Source organism: Lutra lutra, chromosome 14 (assembly GCF_902655055.1).
Source record: "Lutra lutra chromosome 14, mLutLut1.2, whole genome shotgun sequence".
Taxonomy (NCBI): domain Eukaryota; kingdom Metazoa; phylum Chordata; class Mammalia; order Carnivora; family Mustelidae; genus Lutra; species Lutra lutra.
In genome coordinates this window covers 56,579,100-56,602,577 of record NC_062291.1, presented here as the reverse complement: position 1 = coordinate 56,602,577, position 23,478 = coordinate 56,579,100, and the positions used below count along the sequence as shown (strand labels likewise).

The window sequence follows — 23,478 nt, the reverse complement described above, 5'->3', positions numbered from 1 at the left end:
GCCTATTTGCTCTGAGGTCTTATCAGCATTTAGCCTCCTTCCTTCGAAATGCCAGGTTAATGTGCCACCCAAGGACTCCCAGAAACATCCATTTGAAGGTGACAGAACTTGAAACCAATTAACAAGCAAGCTTTGCTTTCTGTTCTTGTGTGACTCTGGAGTGGAAGACCTTTCAGAATCATGGATAAAGTCTCCATTTATGACTCCATCATAGTAATGCCCCACTACACAATTCACTGTGGCTTAGGGGGCTTCTAATTTAAAGGACATCCTGCAAGTGGTAGTGTCACCATAGCAACAATGATAGAAATCTCCACGTTTCAATGGTCTCAACAACAGTTTGCAAACAGAGTTATGTCCCCTCTCTTTTTGGTCCTCAGAGAAACTCCCTAGGACACAGAGGACACACACGCATGCGCGTACACACAATCCCATTTTACAGGTACATGAAAGCTGAGGCTAAAGAGCAAGGAACTTGCCAGACCTGTCCACGGCCACGTGTCCAATTCAACCAAGACTTCTACTTCCAGTCTCTTGTCTTTTTGTCCTAGATATTCTTTATGCCTCCACCTCACCATCTGCACTATCATCCAAGAATCCTGAAGCTGCAGAATTTATGATATAGAAGACGAAGAGTCAAGAAAACAGACCTAGACCTTTAGAGCATCAGTTCATAAACAGACAAAATAATGGAACGACTGTGGGGGGAAAAAAGAGAAAACAGGAAGAGCTGAGATGAACTAATGCAGGATGCAGTCACTAAGGCAACAGGGGAAGTTCTCACTCCTTCCTTTACATCCTCACTGCTCATGACTGCCTGTCCTAAGACTTATGACTTCTCCCAAATGGCCCTTTAATGATCCTTTCCTCCAATATTGGATAGTCTCTTAAGAGACTTTGGCTAACCTTCCTAATGGACCAGGAGCAAGTTTCCCATTTTTTTTTAGAACTACCATTTAGTACCAGTCACATTCATGTCACTGCTTCCTTATATGACATGGTCTCTGAATCCTTTCCCATTCTGGACATACCCACTCACCCAGTTCATCAACATCTTACTTCCAGGGTTTCCAGGTCATTCCAACAGGCCAAGATAGTGATGGGGTGGCTTGCTGTGAGTTTAAGTCCAAGGGAGTGTGTATGTGTGAGGCACAGGTGACCAGGACTGGGTCAAGTTATTTGAGGTGATAGGGGTTGACAGGCCCATTTGGAGAAGTGAGAAAACAAAGATAACAGTTTCTATGCGGAAAGGGAATGTACCACCCACAGTGATTTCCAGTTCTTCATTCAATGAATCAACAAAAAGTAAACAAGTAAGTATCGAATCATGAGGGAACTTTTTTGGGGTGATAGAAAAGACAGAAACTTTTTTGCTCTATAGCTTGATGAGGGCAAAAAGTATTGTAGGGATAAATGAGATAGTGAAAGTCAAGCACTTAGTATAGGGCCTAGCACAATGTAAGTCCTTTATGGACCACTGCAGATCAATACATTCATGGCACTCTCTCTGCAGTACTATCTTCCATTCAGAGCAGTGTGTTCTGAGGGAGACATTAACAAACTGGAGGGCAGAAGCTTGAAAGGAGAGAAAGAAACTCCTACTCACAGAACTTCTATCAGCAGTTTGTCCCTCTCTGTGCCTGTCCAGCTTTGCCCTGCTCTGGTGAAGACATTACAGGTTTATCTTCTGACGATCAACTCTACCTAATTCCTACAGCATGTGAAAATCTATGATTGCTTCCATGCTTTGGATCAAGTGTCCTGGAAGGAATTTAACCCCACCTTTGGGAGAAACTGGGAAAACCTTAGCTAAATCCATCCCAGAATATAAAAGTCTGTCTGGCTATCCAGGTCCTGGTCCTTGTTTCATCTCCACTCTAGGACTAGAGTCAGACCACAAATGTTGACCAAATTGGTGTGACCTCCTCTACTGGTTTCAGTCCATTCCTCTCATGTAGGATCTGAATTCAACTTCTAGTGACTCTCAGACAGACCTCCTGCCCAATGACTTGGCAACAGACAAGAATGTACTTCCCAGATGCCCCTGCAGCTGTACCCCACATCTTGGATCAAAGCCTTGACTATAACCATGGCCTGGATCAAACATGAGTTTATTTGTCTTCCTTGGATGCAATGATCTGGACTACCTAGGACAACTTCCTTTTACTCTCCCGCATCTACAGAGAGCTTCTGGCACATCTCCTATCTATGGATGTTCCATTTCATACACTAACAGTGAGGAATGAATGAATGAAAAATAGTACAAAAAGCAAACATATGAGCTCATAAAGCAAAGCAGTCTGTTGAAGATTTAGTATAGGGGCAAACAGGCCTAAAAACTTTAATAGTCACTACTATTTTATAATTTCATTTATCCATTCATTATGTACTCATTCATATATTCATACCTGCACTGATTTGTGTAACAATTAATTGTCTGGAATGTGCTTGATACTGGATATGTAGATATGAATAATACCTAATCCCTGCTCTTAAAAAAACTATAAGAATTAATGTTCAGAATGTCAGTGTCATCATCTTGACCTATCAAATAAAACTTTTATTTATTTATTTATTTTTAAAGATTTTATTCTTTCAGACAGAGAGAGGAGTGTGAGAGAAAGCACAAGCCAGGGCAAAAGAGGGAGGTGGAGAGGGGCAGAGGGAGAAGCAGACTTCCCACTGAGCAGGGAACCCCCGGGCTCTCATTCCAGGACTCTGGGATCACAACCTGAGATGAAGGTAGACAATTAACTGACTGAGCCACTGTGGTGCCCCTCAAATAAAACTTTTTATGCTTGGTTTGTTCTGTTAAAAGAAAGAGAAAGATGTAATACACCCCAGTAGCTTATATTAAATATTTCCATTCAATAATATTTGCTATAATTAGCACAAGATATAATGTGTGCACTTCAATTCTCTAGCACTGTCAGCCTTTAGTCTGGCGTTTCTAGGACCACATCACACCATTGGTCCTCCAAGTCATATGGCATTGGCCTCACTTCTTCAGCTTTAAAATGAGAAAATCAGGGGTACCTTGGTCGCTCAGTCATTAAGCATCTGCCTTTGGCTCGTGTCATGATCCCCAGGTCTAGGATGGAGCCCTGCATTGGGCTCCCTGCTCTGCAGGAAGCCTGTTCTCCCTCTCCCACTCCCCCTGCTTATGTTCCCTCTCTTGCTGTGTCTCTCTGTCAAATTAAGAAATAAAATCTTTTTTTAAAAAAAGACACATTAATAAAGTGACAGTACCCCCACTCAAGGCTCAGGCTTTCAAAGTACATCTGGACTCTGTATTAAGTTATAGACAGTGCACTTAAAGTGAGGCCTTGACAGCCAGGAGCTTTCTAAAAATGTTAGCCAATGGGAGCTTGACAAAACAGTGAAATACAGTAGGAAAGCCAAGGCCTCTTCAGCTGGGGGATGGCAGATATGGAAGAGTCTTGATAATATCCTTTCAAATATCTGAGGGATTCAGAACTGTCCATCTCTATGGCTCAGAGGAAAGAACTATTGCGAATGGCAGAAGGAAGATGCAGGGGCGCCTGGGTGGCTCAGTGGGTTAAGCCTCTGCCTTCTGTTCAGGTCATGATCTTGGGGTCCTGGGATCGAGCCCCACATCAGGCTCTCTGCTCAGCGGGAGCCTGCTTCCCCCTCCCTCTCTCTGCCTGCCTCACTGCCTACCTGTGATCTCTTCTGTCAAATAAATAAATAAAATCTTTAAAAAAAAAAAAAAGAAGGAAGATGCAGGGAAGAAGAAATATTTCCATTAAGCTTTAAAAAGAGCAAATCTTTCAAACAGAGCTGTCTAATATAGTAAAACAACTGTCTCTGGGGGTTGGGGAAAGTAAAGTATAGGAGGATAAGAAGAAACTTTAGGACTCAAGAGAGAATGCAACTTTGATCAAGAAGCTGGACTGTGGATTTGGCTGATTTGTGGTAACTTTTTCAGACATCCATTGTAAGAAAAATAAAATAATGATATGCTCTTTAAGACACATTAACCATAAAATGAAAATAATATCAACCTGACAGAAGAGTGTAAAGATAAAAATAATATGTGGGAAAAGTCTTCTTTCAACAGGAAGACTGAAATGAAAACAGACAAACCCAGAGAAAACAGAGAAGAAACCTCCAATTACTGTCCTCATAGAGATGAGAGAATATGGCATCTATGAGACCAAAAGTGTGTACGGTTTTGTTTAAATTGAACATGAGAAAATAAAAACCAGTTTTTAGATATTTAAACATTTATAATAACCAAAAAAGGAAATTAACAAATTTCTTTGAAATTTGAAAGATAAAGTTGAGAAAATGTCCTAAAAGATAGAGTCAGCTGTCAAAGAGTATGGGGAGAAAACACAAGAAATTAAAATTACTAATACAAGAAAGACAGCATCTGACTCATATACCTCCCAGGAAGAATGATCAGAGAAAACCACAGAAAGGAAATTATCCAAGAAACCATATGAGAAAAGTTCCCAGAACTGAAGGATCTGAGTTGCCACATGGGAGGGGCTAAGTGCCCAACACAATAGATGAAAATAAACACACACCAAAGTACATCACCATACATGTTTAGTACCTAAGGGATAAAGAAAAAATCCTAAATACTTCCTAGAAAACAGAGGAAGGGGTGGGAATAACAAGTGACATAAAAATAATTGGGAATAGAATAGCATCAGACTTCAAAAATCCAAAAGACACAAAGGCCTCAACATTTTTACTCCAATGCACCTTTTCTCAGGAAGTTACTGAAGGATGTGCTCCACCCAAATGAGGTAGTGAACCTAGGAAAAGGAAGAGATGTAGTACAAACGGAGAATCAACACAAGAGAAAGGTCAGGGGAAGCCCAGGAGTACAGCTATTCAGCAGTCCAGGAGAGCAGCCAGCTTAGATGGGGAAGGGACAACAGATTCAGAAAGGAGGTTTTAAAAAAGGAACAGACAAGAAAAGAAGGACAAAAAGAAAAATTATTGACTATGTAGGAAATTATATCAAAGGGATTGCAAAAAGAATTAGTAATATAGAGACAAAGAAAACTAAACAGATAAAGAAATGAGGCCTTATTAATGCCAGTAAAAAAAAAATCATATAGGAAAGAAAATCTAAGGCACTAACAATGCTTATCTAGTCTGCTAGAGGAAACATTGGATATTCATTTAACCAAAACTTGCAATATCACTATACAGGGATGGTGTGGAGAGGGCACCCCTGCAGGAATGTAAGAAAACAAAGTATTCAGCTATCAAAATAAGTAACAGAAAACATCTAAATTAGCAGTGTAAGCACAAATACCAGAAGAAATTCTGAATCTCTTTTCTTAAATCCTTTCTCTTCCCATCCCTTTGTTAATGTTGGTGTTTCTGGGTCCAATTCTTAATCCTCTTCTTAATCCAATTCTTAATCCTCGAAACTTTCCTGGGAGATTTTTTTTTTTTAAATTTTTTAAGACTTTATTTATTTGACAGATAGAGATCACAGTAGGCAGAGAGGCAGGCAGAGAGAGAGAGGAGGAAGCAGGCTCTCTGCCGAGCAGAGAGCCCGATGCGGGGCTTGATCCCAGAACCCTGAGATCATGACCTAGAGCTGAAGGCAGAGGCTTAACCCACTGAGCCACCCAGGTGCCCCGATTTATTTTTTTTTTAAAGATTTTATTTATTTATTTGACAGACAAAGATCACAAGTAGGCAGAGAGGCAGGCAGAGAGAGAGGAAGGGAAGCAGACTCCCTGCTGAGCAGAGAGCCCGATGTGGGACCCGATCCCAGGACCCTGGGATCATGACCTGAGCCGAAGGCAGAAGCTTTAACCCACTGAACCACCCAGGCGCCCCGTCCTGGGAGATTTATTCATGTCCATACTTTCAACCGCTGATTCCATGCTCCAGCTCCAACTCTCGTTATCTCTGGATTTCAGCCAGATCTTTTCAAGCTCTAGATCCAAATTTCCAGCAACCAACAGAATATGTCTGCCTTGATGTCATAAACATCACGTGTTTAGCATGTGCCAGAATGAACTTGTTATCTCTTTCTTCCCCTACCAAATCTACTCTCCTTCCCCCTTCCCAGCCTTACTTTATAAACATTTATTAACCCAATTATTCAAATTTAAATGTTAGGATAAGTCTTGATATCTCCCTCTCCTTTTCTCCCAACAAACCACCTAGCCCTCTACTTCAGACTCTACCTCAGAAATATTGTCTAAATCTAGCTCCTCACATCCTTCCCCTGCCCTCACACCTTGCAGCATCAATGCCTTAGTAAAATCCCCATCATTCCTCACCTACTAAACTATGGCAGAAACCCAATACGAGTCTCCCCCAATGTTCACCAACTTCTTGTTTCATTGCCTAGACTACTGTCACGGTGATCTTACAAAGCCAAGTATTATGACCATGAGCATGATGGTAACATAAGTGAAAATATTTTGCCACACTCTCTCACATTCTTGTGAAAATCTCTAACTACTCCCTAAAAGAAATGGGTTCCCCCCCCCCAATGAAATACAAATGCATTAGAATTAAAACATGATACTAATTGGGGCACCTGGGTGGCTCAGTCAGTTTAAGCATCTGCCTTATCTCAGGTCATGATCCCAGGGTCCTGCTCCCTGCTCAACAGGGAGCCTGCATCAGGATCATCTCTTCTGAGACATGGGAGCATAATGGGATAAGTAATCAGAGGCCTTAGCTGGCCCTCCCAAGACCCATTAACTTGGAAAAAACAAATGGGCACTATGAGAGAAGAACAGCAGAGTGTGATGGGAGAGGCAAGGGGAATTCTTTGGGAAGCCCCAGGTGTGTTGTTTTGTCTTGTTTTGTTTTGTTTGTTTGAGTTCAGTTTTGCATCTGTGAGTTGGCAGCCATATGTCTATCATGAGTGTAAAGAGACCTTAGAATTGATCTCCATAAAAAGGCATTACTTAGCTCACTCTCCACCGCAACATAAATTTGCTCTCAGTGGGGAAGGGATAAGAGCAAGAAAATGGGTCCTGAGATGGGTCCTTCCTAGATGTCTTTGTGCCTCTGGACAACAATATTGGGAGAATTCTGACAACTGTAGACTATCCTCTCAAACGTGACTATATGGCAACAGGACTTTTGACTTCTACCCTGGATCTGAGTGAGCTTATTTTGGCTAAAGGATTGAAATATCTTCCCACACATAAAAGGGGATCTAGCACTTTGTGACTGCATTCTTCCAGGATCCAAAGGGAATCTGATGGAGCCAAGTGTAGACCAGGCATTCCAAGCATCTCTAACATTGGACTGGATGAATTTCCCCTAACACATCTTTAAATTCTTTTTAGAATAAGTGAAAAATACACACATTCATTTGTACACACATACAAAAGGAATCTCCTTTTTTTTTTAAGGGTAAGGCCTTAGGTTAAATAAATTTTGCAGTAAAGTAGAAAGAATAATGAAGGAAAAGCTTGTCTCTGAAATAGATATGACGCAGGAAAGAGAAAGAAATTCTCTTTGTTTATTTTTTAGTTAGCTGCAAGAGGTTGTTGCTATGAGAAGAGAATGGACTAAGATAAAAGATTTCATGGTAACCAAAAACATTGCAGTTGAATGAAAGTTTATATGGGAGATAATTAAGGATAATTGAAATAGTGATATAGAACACAGTCTCAGGAAAATATTCTGAGGATACAAAGAAATACAAATGAATACAAATACAAATGATACAAATAAAGGGGGGAGAGGGAAAGGTAGATAGTGTTCAGAGATAGAGATCCAAATAACAAGTCCTTGAAGGAAAAAATGAACAAAGCAGTAACGCTGATCACAGTTATGACAAGAGAAATATTTCTTGCTCCTAAAGAAGTCTTGAATTTGGAAATCAAGAGGGTTTACCACATGCTAGGCAAAATCTATGAAAGGAAGTCTATACTCAGTTATCTTACTTTAAGAAGTGTAAATGTCAGGAAGAGAGAACAGAAAAAAGTTTGGGCTGAAAAACAGCTGTCAGACTTCTTTTCAGCATCAGACATCTCAAGACAATGGAGGACTATCTCCAATTACTTGAGGGGGATAAGATTTCTGTATTTAGACAAGTTGTCACTCTCCTACCACATGGATGCCCTTTCTAAAAAATTACTTTGGTATGCCTACTAGACTGTGAAGCAAAATTAAAAACTCAAGGATGGGATTTAAAGGCATAGTGAGGAAAGAACTATACTGAAACCAATTAAATACATGGAAGGATGAGTATAATTATTAATATCTAAATAAAAAGAAACACCTATGAAATAAATGACTAATAGAGTTTTCACTATTGAAATTATTAATATTATCAGATTAAATAATTAAAATAAGAAAAAGGGACCCAGGGAAGCAAAAGCTCTTAAACTCTTCTCTTTCATGACACAGTCAAAATTACTCTGGTTTTGGACTTTGATATGAAGATAAACTTAATCTCAGGAATGTTCTTCTTTTCAGATAGCCACAGATAAAAATATGGATAAAAGCAAATAAGCAAAAGTGCAGAGTCTGTACTGCAAAAAGCATAATATGAGAAAACATTAAACACGAGGGAGAATAAAACAAGAATGGCAAGTAAAATAAATGTGAACTACTATATTTAAATTCCTGCATGAAAACAACCGCAACTTGGATTTTATAAGAGGACACATGGAAAATAAAATGAAAATTCCAGCTGATTTCTTTGCAGAAATTGACAAGCTGACCCTAAAATTCATAAGGAAATTCAAGGGACCCAAAATAGTATAAACAATCTTGAAAAAGAAACAGAACTGAAAGACTCACACTTTCTGATTTCAAAACTTACTACAAAGTTAAAGTAATCGAGACAGTGTGGACCTGACACAGAGATGGACATACAAATCAACAGAATAAAGCTGAGAGTCCTCACATTTATAGTCAAATGATTTTCAAAAAAAAAAAAAAAAAAGCCAAGAAAATTCACTGGGGAATAAGAACAGTTTTTCCAACAAATTATGCTGGGACAACTGGATATTCACATGAAGTTGGGCCCCTACCTCATACCACATGGAAAAATTACTCAAAATGGATCAAAGACCTAAATGCAAGGGCTAAAACTACAAAACTGTTTGAAAAAAAAAAGTAAGTGCAAGTCTTCATGACGGGATTAGGCAAAGGTTTCTTCTCCAAAGAAGATACACAAATACCCGTTAAACACGTGAATAGATATTCACAATCATTAGCCATCAAGGAAATGCAAATCTAGGCCATGAGATGCCTCTTCGAACTCAAGGGGATGAGTATAATCAAAGATCAATTTTAAAAGGTTTAGGTAAGGATGGTTACACTACTGGTGGGAATGTAAAATGATGCAGCTACTTTGGGAAACAGTCTGGCAGTTCCTCAAATGGGTAAGCATAGATATATGACCCACCAATTCCATTTCCAGGTATATATCCAAGAGAAATTAAGAACAGAGGTCCACACAAAAACTAGTACCTGAGTGCTCAGAGTAGCATTATTTATAATGTCAAAAAGTAGAAACACCCCAAATATCCGTCAACTGCTGAATGGATAAAATGTAGTTTATCCATACAGTGGAATATGTGATATGAAATGTTCAGAATAGGCAAAACTATAGCAGAAAGTAGACTGGTGTTTGCCAGGGGCTATGGAGAAGAAAGGGTGCATAAGGAGGGAACAGCAGTGACTGCTAATGAATATAGGGGTTTTTTTGGGGGGGTGATAAATGTTCTAAAATTGATTGTGGTGATGAGTGCACCATTCTGTGAATATCCCCCCCCCCACAAAACATGGAAAAGTAGATTTTAAGTGGGTGAATTATGTGGTATGTGAATTATATTTCAAAATAATAATAAGGTCAACAACTATGGGCTCAAATCTCAACTTCAACACTTACTAATGGAGAGACTTTAGGTAAGTCACTTAACCACTCCTTCTTCAGTTTCTCATTTGTAAGACAGGGACAGTAAACAGTACAAATCTCAAACGCTTATTTGAGAACTGAGTTAACAGCTGTTAAGAGCAGGAGGTGGCCCGATACACACTAAACCTGTAGATTAAAGCTACCACCATCTCCATTTATTAAAAACATAATGCACTAGTTTCCTATGGCTGCCATAACAAATTACCACAAACTTGGTGGCTTAAAGCAAAATACACATTTACTCTCTTACTACAGTTCTACAGGTCTAAAATCAGTTACACTGGGCTGAAATCAAGGTGTTGACAGGGCCGCTCTTTTTTTTTTTTTTTTAAGATTTTATTTTGTTTATTTATTTGACAGAGAGAGATCACAAGCAGGAGAGAGGCAGGGAGAGAGAGAGGAGGAAGCAGGCTCCCCGCTGAGCAGAGAGCCCGATGCGATTCGGGGCTCCATCCCAGGAGCCTGGGATCATGATCTGAGCCAAAGGCAGAGGCTTTAACCCACTGAGCCACCCAGGCGCCCCTAGGCCTCTAGGGCCCCTCTTTCTTTTCTATCCTTTTCTAAACTATGTTCCATGCATTCCTTGGTTTGTGGCCCCCTCCCCCATATTCAAAGCCAGCAGAGTAGCATCTTGCTTCAGTGGTTACATTGCCCTGTGTGTCAAATCTCCCACTCCCTCCCTCTTACAAAGACATTCGTGATTGCATTTAGGGCCCATCTCGATAATTCAGGCTAATCTCCCCAGTTCAAGATCCTTAATGTCATCACATCCGCCAAGATTTTTTTTCAATATAAGATAACATACATGAATTCTAGCTAGGGATTAGAAGCTGTAATCTTTGCAGCCTTGGTTACCATATTGACCAAAAAAGAAGAAAAAGAAAGTAAATCTACGAAAAAACTCTCTTTCTATGAAAGAAATGTTTCTGAGCTCACCAAAATAAAGCAATAGAAAGAAAACGTTAAGCAAACGATGGTATCAGCAATGTTTTTACAATATTACAATAATTACAATATGTGAGTACTGCACTATTAATTTCTGTTAACTAATCCTGTTCACAGGAAACAAGCATTGTTTAGGTCCCTCCCTATTCTGCCTTTTCAGCACAAAGCCTAAAAATTTATTTTGCTGATGACACATTCCTTCAGATATCTTTTTGTGCATGTGTCTGAGTCTTTCTTTAGCCACTTAAGCAATATTGTTTCAATTTTATGGTTCAGCAGTTCTGACCCCACCTCTTAAACCCTGCCAACCTGACCGAGGCAGGGCCTGGTTCTGGCATCCTGGCCTACCATGGTTAGTTGGAAGGGAAAGGCTTGGTCATTCTCACTCACACCCATTCCGTACTTCCTAAAGTTAGGTAGCCACTCATGGCTCAGCTGCCTCAGAAGTCATCTGAGAACTTCATCTCACCTATTTTTCTCTTTCCAAACATTGGATTACTCCTTCTCTGCATCTACTTCACCTTCCTTCCATATTCCTAACTTTCCATCCTGCCCCCCACTTTTCTAATAAGCCACAATAAAAATAGGCCACAATAAGCAACAATAAAAGCCACATTAAATAATAATAATAATATTATAAGCCACAATAAAATAACTAATAAGCCACAATAAAAATAACTCACGTCTCTTTTTTTCCCCCTTGAACTGAAAATAATGTAAGGGTTGGTCACTGGTACCAAAATAAGCCCTGAGACTAAGGCATGCAGTGCTCCTATAATATAGCTCATTGAAATGTGACGATTACCATCACCTGGGAGCTTGTTAGACATGCAGGATCCCAAGCCCCACCCCCAGGGCTGCTGGATCAGAATATGCATTTTAACAAGATTCCCAATGTAGTGCATGTACATTAGAGTTTGAGAAATACTGCCTTAGAACACACATACATTCATTCACCAAGATAGAGCTAGTGCCCCTGCTCTTCTGTGCTTCCATCAAACCATCCAGAGGTTTGATGATTCTTTACCACAAGGGCTTCCCATTCTCCCTCCAAAGACTTGCAAAGAACAGCCCCTATATGATTTTCCTCGGGCCTCACCTTCACCCTGCACAGGCTTGAACCCAGCACTGCTCAACCCCATGGCAGGTAGAATTTCATGTTAATGCCCCTAGGCACAATCACTGGTTTTAAAGTGCAAAGGCAACCAAAAAGACAACACAAAGAAGAAAATACTCTTAAAATGTGGTATAGCCAAGTAAAAGTAGGACCAATCACCATCATTTGTAAAACCTCTTTATCACATGTGCCTAATGACCATGGAAGACAATCATGATTAAGGAAATCATTTAATATGCAGTTGATTACTTTGCAAAGGTTTATTAAATTACATGGCAGGTAATCCCAACCCTACACTTTGGACTTCTGCCTTCAAATCTCTAGGATGGACATGAAAACAGGTTTCCTGCTTGGAACTTAAAAAAGGTAAAAGAACTTTTTATTTTTAAATATAGGCTGTAGTTTTGGTAAAAGAGAGAAAAAAGGTCTTTAAGCTCTGCTGGGACTTGATAGGAGCTTGTTGTGCATCAGGCTACTCATCTTTCTAGATCCAAATGAAGTTCCCATCCTTTGAGAAGTTTTCCCAGAAATCATCACTCCCTATTCTGTTTCTCAAGCCATTTTCTTTAGACTTCTATTACAGCTCTTAGGGATGTAAGAGAATTTATTCATTAGGAATCCAGGCTTTGTAGCATAAATATGTGGGTCTAGATTTCCTCTCTACTGAAGGAAAGATTCCAAATGCATTCTATAAGGCCAATATTACCCTAATACCAAAACCAGATAAAGACACTACAGGAAAAGAGAACTACAGGCCAATAACTCTGATAAACATGGATGCAAAAATCCTCAACAAATATTAGCAAACCAAATCCAACAATACATTTAAAAAATCATTCACCACAATTAAGTGGTATTTATTTTAGGGATGCAAGAATGATTGAATATTTGGAAATCAACCAACATGATATATCACATTAACAAAAGAAGGGATAAAAATCATATGATCATTTCAACAAACACAGAAAAAGCATTTGACAAAGTACAAAATCCATTCATGATAAAAACACAACAAAGTAGTTTTAGAGATGGGGCGCCTAGGTGGCTCAGTGGGTTAAAGCCTCTGCCTTGGGCTTGGGTCATGATCTCAGGGTCCTGGGATGGAGCCCCGCATCAGGCTCTCTGCTCATTGGGGAGCCTGCTTCCTCCTCCTCTCTGCCTGCCTCTCTGCCTACTTGTGATCTCTTTCTGTCAAATAAATAAATAAAATCTTTAAAAAAAAAAGTAGGTTTAGAGAAAACATACCTCAACATAACAAAGGCCATATATAAAAGAAACCACAGCTAACATCATAATGGTAAAAAACCGAATGATTTTCCTCTAAGATCAGGAACAAGACAAAAATGTCCACTCTTAACTACTTTTATTCATCATAGTACTGGAAGTCCTGACCACAGCAGTCAGAAAAGAAATAGAAAATAAAGGCATCCAAACTGGTAAGGAAGAAGGAAAACTTTCACTATTTGCAGATGACATCATCCTATATATAGAAAACCCTAACAACTCTACCAAAAAAACTACTAGAACTGATAAATGAATTCAGTTTAGTTGCAGGATACAAAATTAATATACACATATCTGTTGCGTTTTTATACACTAATAATGTAATAAAGAGAAATTAAGAAAACAATCCCATTTGCAATTGCACCAAAAAGAATACGATACCTAGAAATAAACTTAACCAAGGAGGCAAAAAACCTTCACCCTGAAAACTATAAAACATTGACAGAGGAAACTGAAGATGACACAAGCAAATGGAAAGATATCCCACACTCATGGATTGGGAGACCAATATTGGTAAAACATCCATACTACCCAGATTTACAGATCTAATGCAATCACCAAAAGTATTTTTCACAGAACTGTAACAAATAATCCTAAAATCTGTATGAAACCACAAAAGACCTCAAATACCCAAAGCAATCTTGAAAAATAAAACTGAGGTATCACAATCTCAGATTTCAAGATACACTACAAAGCTGTGGTACTATAAACAGTATGGTACTGGCACAGAAATAAACACATAGATCAACAGAATAGAATAAAGAGCCCAGAAACAAACTCACACTTTTATGGTCAATTGATATATAACAAAGGAGGCAATGATGTCTAATGGAAAAAACAGGGTCTCTTCAACAAATGGTATTGGGAAAACTGGACAGCCACATGCAAAAGAATGAAACTGGACTACTTTCTTCCACCATACACAAAAATAAACCGAAAATACATTGAAGACCTATATGTGATACTTGAAACCATAAAATTCCTAAAAGAAAACACATGCAGTAATTTCTTTGACATCAGCCTTAGAAATAGTTTTCTAGATATGTCTCCTCTGACAAAGGAAACAAAAGCAATATTAAACTACTGATACTATACCAAAATAAAAATCTTTTTTTTGCACAGCAAGGGAAACCATCAAGAAAACATAAAGACAACCTACTGAATGGGAGAAGATATTTGCAAATGACACATCTGACATGGGGTTAATACGCAAAATATATAAAGAATTTATAAAACTCAACACCAAAAAACCCTAAATAATCCAATTAAAAAATGGACAGAGGACATGAATAGGCTTTTTTTTTTTTTTTTTTTTTCAAAAGAAGACATCCAGATGGCCAACAGACACATGAAAAGATGCTCAGTATCACTCATCATCAGGGAGAAAAGCAAATCAAAACCACAATGAGATATCACCTCACACCTGTCAGATTAGCTAAAATCAAAAACACAAGAAATAGTAAGTGTTGGGCATGATGTAGAGAAAAAGAAATCCTCATGCACTATTGGTGGGAATGCAAGCTGGCACAGCCACTGTGGAAAACAGTATGGAGTTTCCTCAAAAAAATAAAAATAGAACCACCATCTGACCTAATAATTCCACTCCTGAGTATTTACCCAAGAAAACAAAAAAACTAATTTAAAAAGTATATGCCCCCTTGTATTTATTACAGCAGTATTTCAAATAACCAAGCTATGGAAGCAACCCAAGCATCCACTGATAGATGAATGGATAAAGAAGAGGTGGTAGGGGTGCCCGGCTGGCTCAGCCGGTGGAGCATGCAACTCTTGATCTCAGGGTTGTGAGTTCAAGCCCTGCATTGGCTGTGGAGCTTACTTAAAAAAAGAAAAAAAGAAAAGGTGGTATATATATTCAATGGAATTCTGCTCAATCATAAAAAAGAATAAAGAATAAGACCTGGCTGTTTGTAACACCATAGATGGATCCAGAGGGTATAATGTTAGGAAATAAGTCAGTCAGAGAAAGACAAATGCCATCTGATTTCACTCATGTGGCATTTAAGAAATAAAACAAAGAAACAAAGAGAAAGACAAACAAAAATAGACTCTTAAATACAAAGAACAAACTGGTAGTTGCCAGAAGAGAGGTGGGTGGGAGGATAGGTGAAATAGGTGAAGGGAATGGAGAACATGCTTATTATGATGAGCACTAAGTACTGTACAGAATTGTTGAATTGTTGGGGCACCTGGGTGGCTCAGCCCATTAAGCATCTGGGTCTTGATTTTGGCTCAGGTCATGATCTCAGGGTAGTGAGATGGAGCCCCATGTCAAGCTCCGTATTTAGCACAGAGTCTGCTTGTCCTTCTCCCTCCCCCTCCGCTCCCTGCCTCTAAAAATAAATAAATAAAATTTTTAAAAAGATTTTATTTATTTATTTGACAGACAGAGATCACAAGTAGGCAGAGAGGCAGGGGGGCGGGTGGGGAAGCAGGCTCCCCACGGAACAGAGAGTCCAACGTGGGACCCTGAATTCATGACCTGAGATGAAAGCAGAGGCTTTAACCCACTGAGCCACCCAGGCACCCCAAATAAAATCTTTTTAAAAAGAGACTTGTTAAGGGGCGCCTGGGTGGCTCAGTGGGTTAAAGCCTCTGCCTTCGGCTCAGGTCATGATCCCAGGGTCCTGGGACTGAGCTCCATGTTGGGCTCTCTGCTCAGCAGGGAGCCTACTTCCTCCTCTCTCTCTCTCTCTGCCTGCCTCTCTGCCTACTTGTGATCTCTGTCTTGTAAAATAAATAAATAAATAATTTTAAAAAGACACTTGTTAAATCATTATATTGTACACCTGAAACTAATATGACACTGTATGTTAATTACACTTGAAAAAAATAAATTCCCCCTATTGTTATGCTGGCTCTGTGACCTTGGATGAGTCATTCTCTCCACAGCTGTAAGATGCAGAAACCTATATCACAGATTTGTCCTGAAGGTTATGTGAGACAGTGCCTGGCTCATAATAATCAATGTTAGCTATTATTATTAGCACTTCACAGAGTCTGGTTTCCATTAGAGTGGGTTGTATATATATCTGTCTTCCTCACTAGACTGTGAGCAAACTGTTTATATCCCACACATCTGGCATAGGGACATAATGGTAGACACACAATAATATTTGTCGGATTGCTTTGAAGGTATGCCAGGAAGAGGAAAGGGAGGGTGCTGGAAACAAATTTAATGTTCTTTATGATTTTATCCAGGGCCAACCTCTGCAGTGTATGTTTCTCTTCTATTACCAGAGAACATTGTCTCAGACTCTAAGGTTGTTCTTTGATGGGGTTGGGGAGGCACTATTTCTGGAACCAGTCATTCTGTTCAGAGATAGCAAGGTTGAACTAGGAGGCATCTGAAATCTGCAGTTTGGCCCCTGGCTGAACAGAGAGTGGGGGCTGAAGTTCTGCCAGAGCTGGACCGGCTGAACTGGGTTCTCTGGCGTGGGACCACATCAGCTCCGAAGCTCATCCACCTAGAAGGGAGGCATCTCATTTCTCAGTGTATTCACTTAGAGGGATGTCTTAAGAGAGCACATAAAACAACAGTATGTACCAGTGGGAACTCTATTGCAAATTCATAGGTCCCCTTTTAGTCCTTTGTTTGTTTGTTTGTTTGTTTTGATAGCACTAATGTTTATTAAACGGTGCCTTAGTACAGATGCTAGGAATTGCCAATGATGCTCTTGATGTATAAAGCCCGGATGCTCGGCCAGTTCTTCTAGAGCAATGACACCAGGAAACTGACTGCTGAGTAGATGTCGTACACGAGCTCATCATGTGTTATCTTCACTGCCAATGAAGTGCAGTGGCCACTGCCAGACACAGCACCTTCTTCCTCTGGAATTTGATTGTGGACTTCACTTCATCCATTCGGTCACTCTGTTCTCCCTGTGCGTCAGCAAGGAAGGGAACTTGCCAGCCTTATTCAGGCCTGGGCCCAGGATTTGTGGGATCTGCTTGATCAGAGATTCTTAAGCCAAAAAGGCATCATACTTCTTGGGCAGCTTCTTGATTATTTTTTTTTTTTTGTCCTTGTTGAGTTTCTTCAGCACCTTCCTGTCCAGGCAGGGAGTATCCACAGCCTTGGCCTCTCAACACAGTGCTGCCAGTCCCCCAAGACACATGGAGAACGTGGGTGGGGAGGAGAGGTAAGCCTGACGGTGTCTGAGAAGCATTCATCCTCGTTCTTCAGGCAGATGTGCAGCTCTGCCGTCTCCATAACCTTCCTGCACCTGCACCTGCACTGGTTGCTTGCGGGCCTTCCCGCCCCACCTCTCACAGGGAGTCGTGGGGGACTCTGCTGCTCACAGCGCCACACACAATAACCAGAAGAGTCACAGGTCCCCTTTTAAACCAGTCTCCTGATTCTTGGATAAACATCAACTAAAATAATAATACTTAGTTTATTAAATATTTGTTGAGTTCCCAGTATGGGCTAAACATTGTATTAGATGCTGCCCATCCAAAGGTCGATAAAGAAATTATTGTCCGGGTAAGCAACACAGAGGGCAGGAATGTGGATGAGTGTGGCGACCAACAGTGTAGGTGTAAGCTGTGAGGTCTTGTAGAAACATCCTAGACAGGGGCTAACCTAAGGTTCGAAGGGTTAGAGGAAGCTTAACGCAGGGAATAACAACCAGGACGAAGCCTGAAGGAATGAATGCAGCAGCTAACATTTACTGAGCACATACATTATGCATCAGATCCTGTTCTGAGAATTTTGCGTGAATCCCTTATTCAGTCCTTATAATAACCTTATGAGGTAGATATTATTATTCTCCTCATTTTACAGATGAAAAAACTGAGGCACACGGTTAGTAAAAAGTAGAGCTGGGATTCAACCCTAGGCAGCTTAGCTCCAGACAGAAGGGGAAGGAGAAGGCCAGACAGGCCTCTCGGGGGCAGAGGCGAGTACCATGCAACAGTGTGGCAGGGAGGAAAGGAGCAAGGTCACTTGGGGAACTGAAAGTGGCTGGGGGGTGGGACAGAAGTTCAGAGATGACTGGGCTCGCTCTGCAGGTCTGAAGAGAAACCAGAGGCAGGGGATTTCTGGTCTGTGTGATTCCTGTCCCTGAACCCCTCCTAGCCCAAGGCTCTTCCTTTGGTAAGAGGGTAAAAATGACAATACCTGGGGTCTCCCATAGAAAATGGCTATGAGCCCCACATGAGAAAAATGAATGTGAACTGACAGCAAAGCACAAATTCCTTCTCAGACTTGAGATTTCAGTAAGTGTCATTTCCCCCGTAGCTTCAAGGCTTTGAAATCCAGATTCAACCACGTCAGGGCCAAAGCGGGAGCCTTCAAGTGGAGTAACAATGTGGGAGTACAGAGAGAAAGGCCCACAGACCCTGTGTCCAACTACCTGCATCCACATTCACCACTCACTAACCATGAGATCCCGAGGCAAGCCACTCTCACACTGTATCAATTCCAGCACCTGGAAAATGGGAATGATAATGATAACACTCACCTCTTAAGTCGGTTCAAGGAATAAAAGGAATAAATAATATGGGTAATGTGCTTAGAAGAGCTCTCCGCACGGAGTAGAGACCTAGTAAACATTAACAGCTACAACTGCCATCATTATTAAGAATCTGTTGGCTACTCATCCCTTCGCTCTGCGTGCTATGTTATAAAAACATGTGGGGAATATCAGAAATTAGAGATGATGAAGAGGAGGGTTTGCAACCCTACACAGCCACACCACTGCGGAGACTCCTCCTGACTCCCATGGGCTGGCAAGCAGCAGGCTCTCCGCGGTGGCAGAAAATGCCCAAAAGAGGTAAAAGACAGAGACTGCACACCATCTGGAAAACCAGGCCCCTCTTATAGTTTTTAGACACAATCTAAATATAGTCACTCAGATATGCCTTGCTTTTTCAAGATAAAACTGTTCATCCCTCCAACCCTTCACTCCTCTCCCCCGCTCCCATACACATTCACACAATCCCAGAAACATTCAGTCTTTTGCAAGACGTACTCCCGGGTCCTGTTGTGACAGCCTCTTGCCACATTAACTTCTCTGTCTAACTCCTGGCAGAGAAGCCTTTGCTAATTTCACAACAGGAAAGCACGCAGGAAATTCGAGAACAAAACAAATCTCCTACACGCTGAGCCCAGCATCTTCAAGCAAACTCACTGAGGTACAGACCCGAAGCAAGATGACTCTGGACTACAAATGAGGCAGCTACTTCTTAAACTGCAAAGGGACCGAAGAAGTCATTTGCCGCTAAAACAACAGATCTGCATGCAAATTGATCGTGAATATTCATGAGCCCCTCCAGCTTGCTCAAGAGCCACCCCTGACTAAACCCTCCAGGCTTTGCTTCCTAAAAAGTTTCCCAAAGTTCTTTCTCTGCCTCCTCTCAGAAGGAGAGGGTGGGAAAGTTCATTTGGGGATTTATGCCTCTTGCTCTTTCAAGTACTTGCTTTTGGTCTGGGCTTTTCTGGAGGGGTTTTTTTTTTTTTTTCTCCTCTTTTTTTTTTTGGTTGTTCTCAAGGATTCAGATCAAATCAATTTGCTCTTACCCTTTCTATCTTCCATAACTGGCAGCCTTTGTTTTCTTCCTCTTTGCTCTTTATTTTTTTCAGCCTCTGCTTGCTGTGGTCGGTCTCAGTGAGAGAGGTACTCAAGGAACCGAGATATAACAGACCCTCGGGCTCAGGGGAGGGGCTAAATTAGCCGGCCCCGTTTCGGAAGGAACCTCAAACCCTATGTCTCTTTCATTGACTCCACTGGAAAGAAGAGATTGGCTGAGTGCAGCTGCTCATTTCCCTAAAGACCACGAAGAGTTGTGCGGGTGGTGATTTTTCGTGTTCTTAAAGCAATGTATGTTCAAGTCGCTCGCTTTCCCTCTCTCTTTGCTACAGAAATCCATTTTTCTCCTTGAGATACGTATCTTGACTGCAAGCAAAAAAGCTATTTACTTATTGCAGTTTTGAAACCAGATAACAGGAAGCTTGTTTTCTGATACCCACTGGAAAAACTGTGGGACTCAAGAACAGTCCTTCCCGCCCCTGAAAGCCGATCCCCGCCGGTCCTCTGATGAGGAATCCCTTTTTCGAGGCTCACTGAGAGCCGAAGAGCAGCAGGTCCTGTCGCAGATGGACGCTGTGGCGGGAGGAGCTGCATTATTGGTGGGAAGGCCAAGGAGGCTGCCGCTGGGAGCCGCTGTCCACCTGTACTGATGCAAGTCTTCCACTTTTTCCAAACTTTAACCTCCTACCTCTGAAGTCTTAGGAGCATGATTTGCCACACCCAGGCTTTGCCAAGATGACCCAAATGCAGACGAGAGGCCGAGCAAAACATTTTCAAACTGTGTATATTCTATGTTATTTTGAAATTAGGACAAGACAATCCTCCCAGAGGAAGGTAAGTGCTCAAGACCCAAAGCCCCTTGGGCAGATTCTCCCTGCACGAGGCTATAACAAACCTTAGCATTTTAGATTTGGAAAGAGACCGAAGACCTCTAGTCTAACCAAGGTTAGAGGCGAGGAAATTTTAAGCCATCTGCTCATGTTCACAGAGAGGGAGCATGCGAGCAGGGAGCTGCATGGTCTCTCTTCTTTGCTACATTGCTCCCCGGCACCCAATACAGTTGCTCCACAGTGTAGGCTCTCAATAAATGTTCGATAAATGGCTGAATCGATGAATAAACAGCAGAGCATGGGTGTAGGTACGGTTTCTGATTCCTACTTCATGCTTTTTGTACACCGCCTCTCTAACATGAGAACTTGTATCAAAAGCCAGTTATACCGTAAGACATTTTTCTTCATATAAACCATTAAATTAGTGACTATTACAAATTGTTTTTGACTCTATATAGAAAATATATTCTCCATGAGACTTTAAGAAAGGCAGGGGCAGACTTTTCAGTTTCGGACATCTATTGCATGGTGACCGGCACAGTGTATGTGCTCAATAAATGTTTGGTGTTTTAATAAATCTGAGTCTGTACAACAAAACTCTTCTTTTATCTTACTAAGTGGTTCATAGTTGCAGGATTTTGCACTTATACTAACAATTAATTATGTTAAATGAAAAATCTAATGGATGTCTTCTCTAGAGCCAGTTTAGATTCCATCACTAACAAAGAATATTGGTTTGATATTTGTCATATTGTAATAAGTAAGATAATGAGATATTTGTAAAAATCAACAATTTTTATAATGGGTTTATGACGGTCTTGTCATCACTGTTTTAGAGAAAAATTTGAAAAACAGCATGTCCCCAAAATACCCTGTGAACTACAAAATGGAAAACAGACCACCAAAGCTAGGAGAAAAGAATGATCAAATGGAAGATCATTGCAGATGAGGGCTTAGGTGGGAAAAACAAACAACAAACACGAACATGTCAAAGAGAGCCCCATACCGGGCGCTGTGGCAATAGTTCTCTATTTCAAACAAAGATAAAATTCAAAATAATAAAAAATGAAATAAAATAAAATAAAATTCAAAGCAATTCCTACCATGTTCTATTTGGACATCATACAGCTGACCAAAGGTTACTTTGACAATTGACTCATTTCTCTTACAATGACATCACAGAGAGAGAAGCTATCAAGAGTTAAGCACCCAACTTCTGGTTCAACCAGAAGAGGTAAAATCTCATTATAGTAACCAGCACCTCATAAAGATTTGAAGTTCACCAAATTGAATATACAGTAATAGAAACATGGTTTTAGCCTCCACCTCAAATTATGAGAACCTTTTGACTAAATGTCAAATGCTTCTTCTGGTAACATGTTCTGTGCTACAGTTAAAACATACTGTCTGGTGTTCACACCCTCCTTGGCATATGAAAACACTATGTAGTTAAGTAAATATTGCCTCTCATTCATCCAAGAATAATTACAAAACAGATGGGGTTTATGTGTGTCTTTTTAAAGGCCTGAAAATTTATCTTAAAAAAATAAACCCTATTTCTGAACAACAACAACAACAAAAAAAATCATCATTATTCATGTTATCGTTATTTGTAATAGTAGAAAATAAAAATGGCACTCAGAAGGACAGAGGGAGTTCTTTGAAAGGGGTGAAGATATTTACCTTTCTGTTAATGATAAAAGGATCTTTGATAAATTCTTAAAATGATGGATCTTTCATTTTTTTATACCTCCAGTCTCTCTCACTGAACTGCCCAGATGATCTTTCTGAAATGTATACCTGATAATGTCATTCCCAAGCTTAAAAAGTTCTAATCTCCTTATCATCCATAAAACAAAATTCAAATTCTTTTTTTTTTAAAGATTTTATTTATTTATTAGACAGAGAGGCAGGCAGAGAGAGATGGAAGCAGGCTTCTTGCTGAGCAGAGAGCCCGATGCGGGACTCGATCCCAGGACCCTGAGATCATGACCTGAGCCGAAGGCAGCGGCTTAACCCACTGAGCCACCCAGGCGCCCCCAAAATTCAAATTCTTACCATAGAATATGTACAGTTCCCCTCTGCCTCTCTAGACTCATTTCCTGCCAGATCCCTATGTTCCAAAATCAAATAATCATTCCAAACCCACCGTCCTTTCAGGACTCTAGACTCAACACAAATCGTATTGACACAAGACAGCCTTTTCCAAACTTTAACCTCCTACGTCCTCCGTTGCTCTCTCTGCTCAGAATGTTCTTTCCCCTCTTTTTCACCTGGTCCTCCTACATATTCTTCATGACTATGCATAAGTATCTAGTCCTCTGTGGTGCTTGGCCTGACCTCTCTTTTCACCACCACCCCCCAAACATAGCACTGAACCACAGAAGAGTCGCCATTCATATTATTATGATGTTTTATTATTTCATTTACAACTCAGTCCATAAAGCTTGGTGTCACATTGAATTCTCTTTTCTCACAGCCCAAGTCCAATCATTTAGCAAATTCTGTGGGTTCCATTTTCAAAATATATCCTGATCCTGACTCCTTCTCATCACCTCCACTACCACACTGGCCAGAGCCACCTCACCTCTCACCTGGTTTACTGTGATAGCCTTCTCTCTGGTGCTCCAGATTCTGCTTTAAACCCTGTTCAGTCCATTCTCAGCCCAGCGCCCATAGTGATTCAGTTAAAACAAAAGATGATGTCATTCCTCTGTTCAAAATCCTCCAATGGCTCCCATCTACTCCAAGCTAATCAAAAGTTCTTCCAACAGCCTATGAGGCCCTATCAGCCCTTCTCCCCACTATCTCTCTGACTTTCTTTCCCACTATTTCCCTTATCTTGCTGTCTCTGTT

General features: G+C 40.6%; 1 protein-coding gene across 1 annotated transcript in view; it reads right to left on the bottom strand.

Annotated features, from left to right (window-relative positions):
* ENTPD1 (ectonucleoside triphosphate diphosphohydrolase 1) overlaps positions 1-19,918 on the bottom strand; it is a 103,391-nt gene extending 83,473 nt beyond the window's left edge. Inside the window, exon 1 of the mRNA XM_047702026.1 lies at positions 19,783-19,918. Coding sequence (XP_047557982.1) covers positions 19,783-19,798 — 16 coding nt within the window. The 5' untranslated portion in view covers positions 19,799-19,918. The remainder of the gene's footprint in view (positions 1-19,782) is intronic.
* Positions 19,919-23,478: the final 3,560 nt, after the last annotated feature.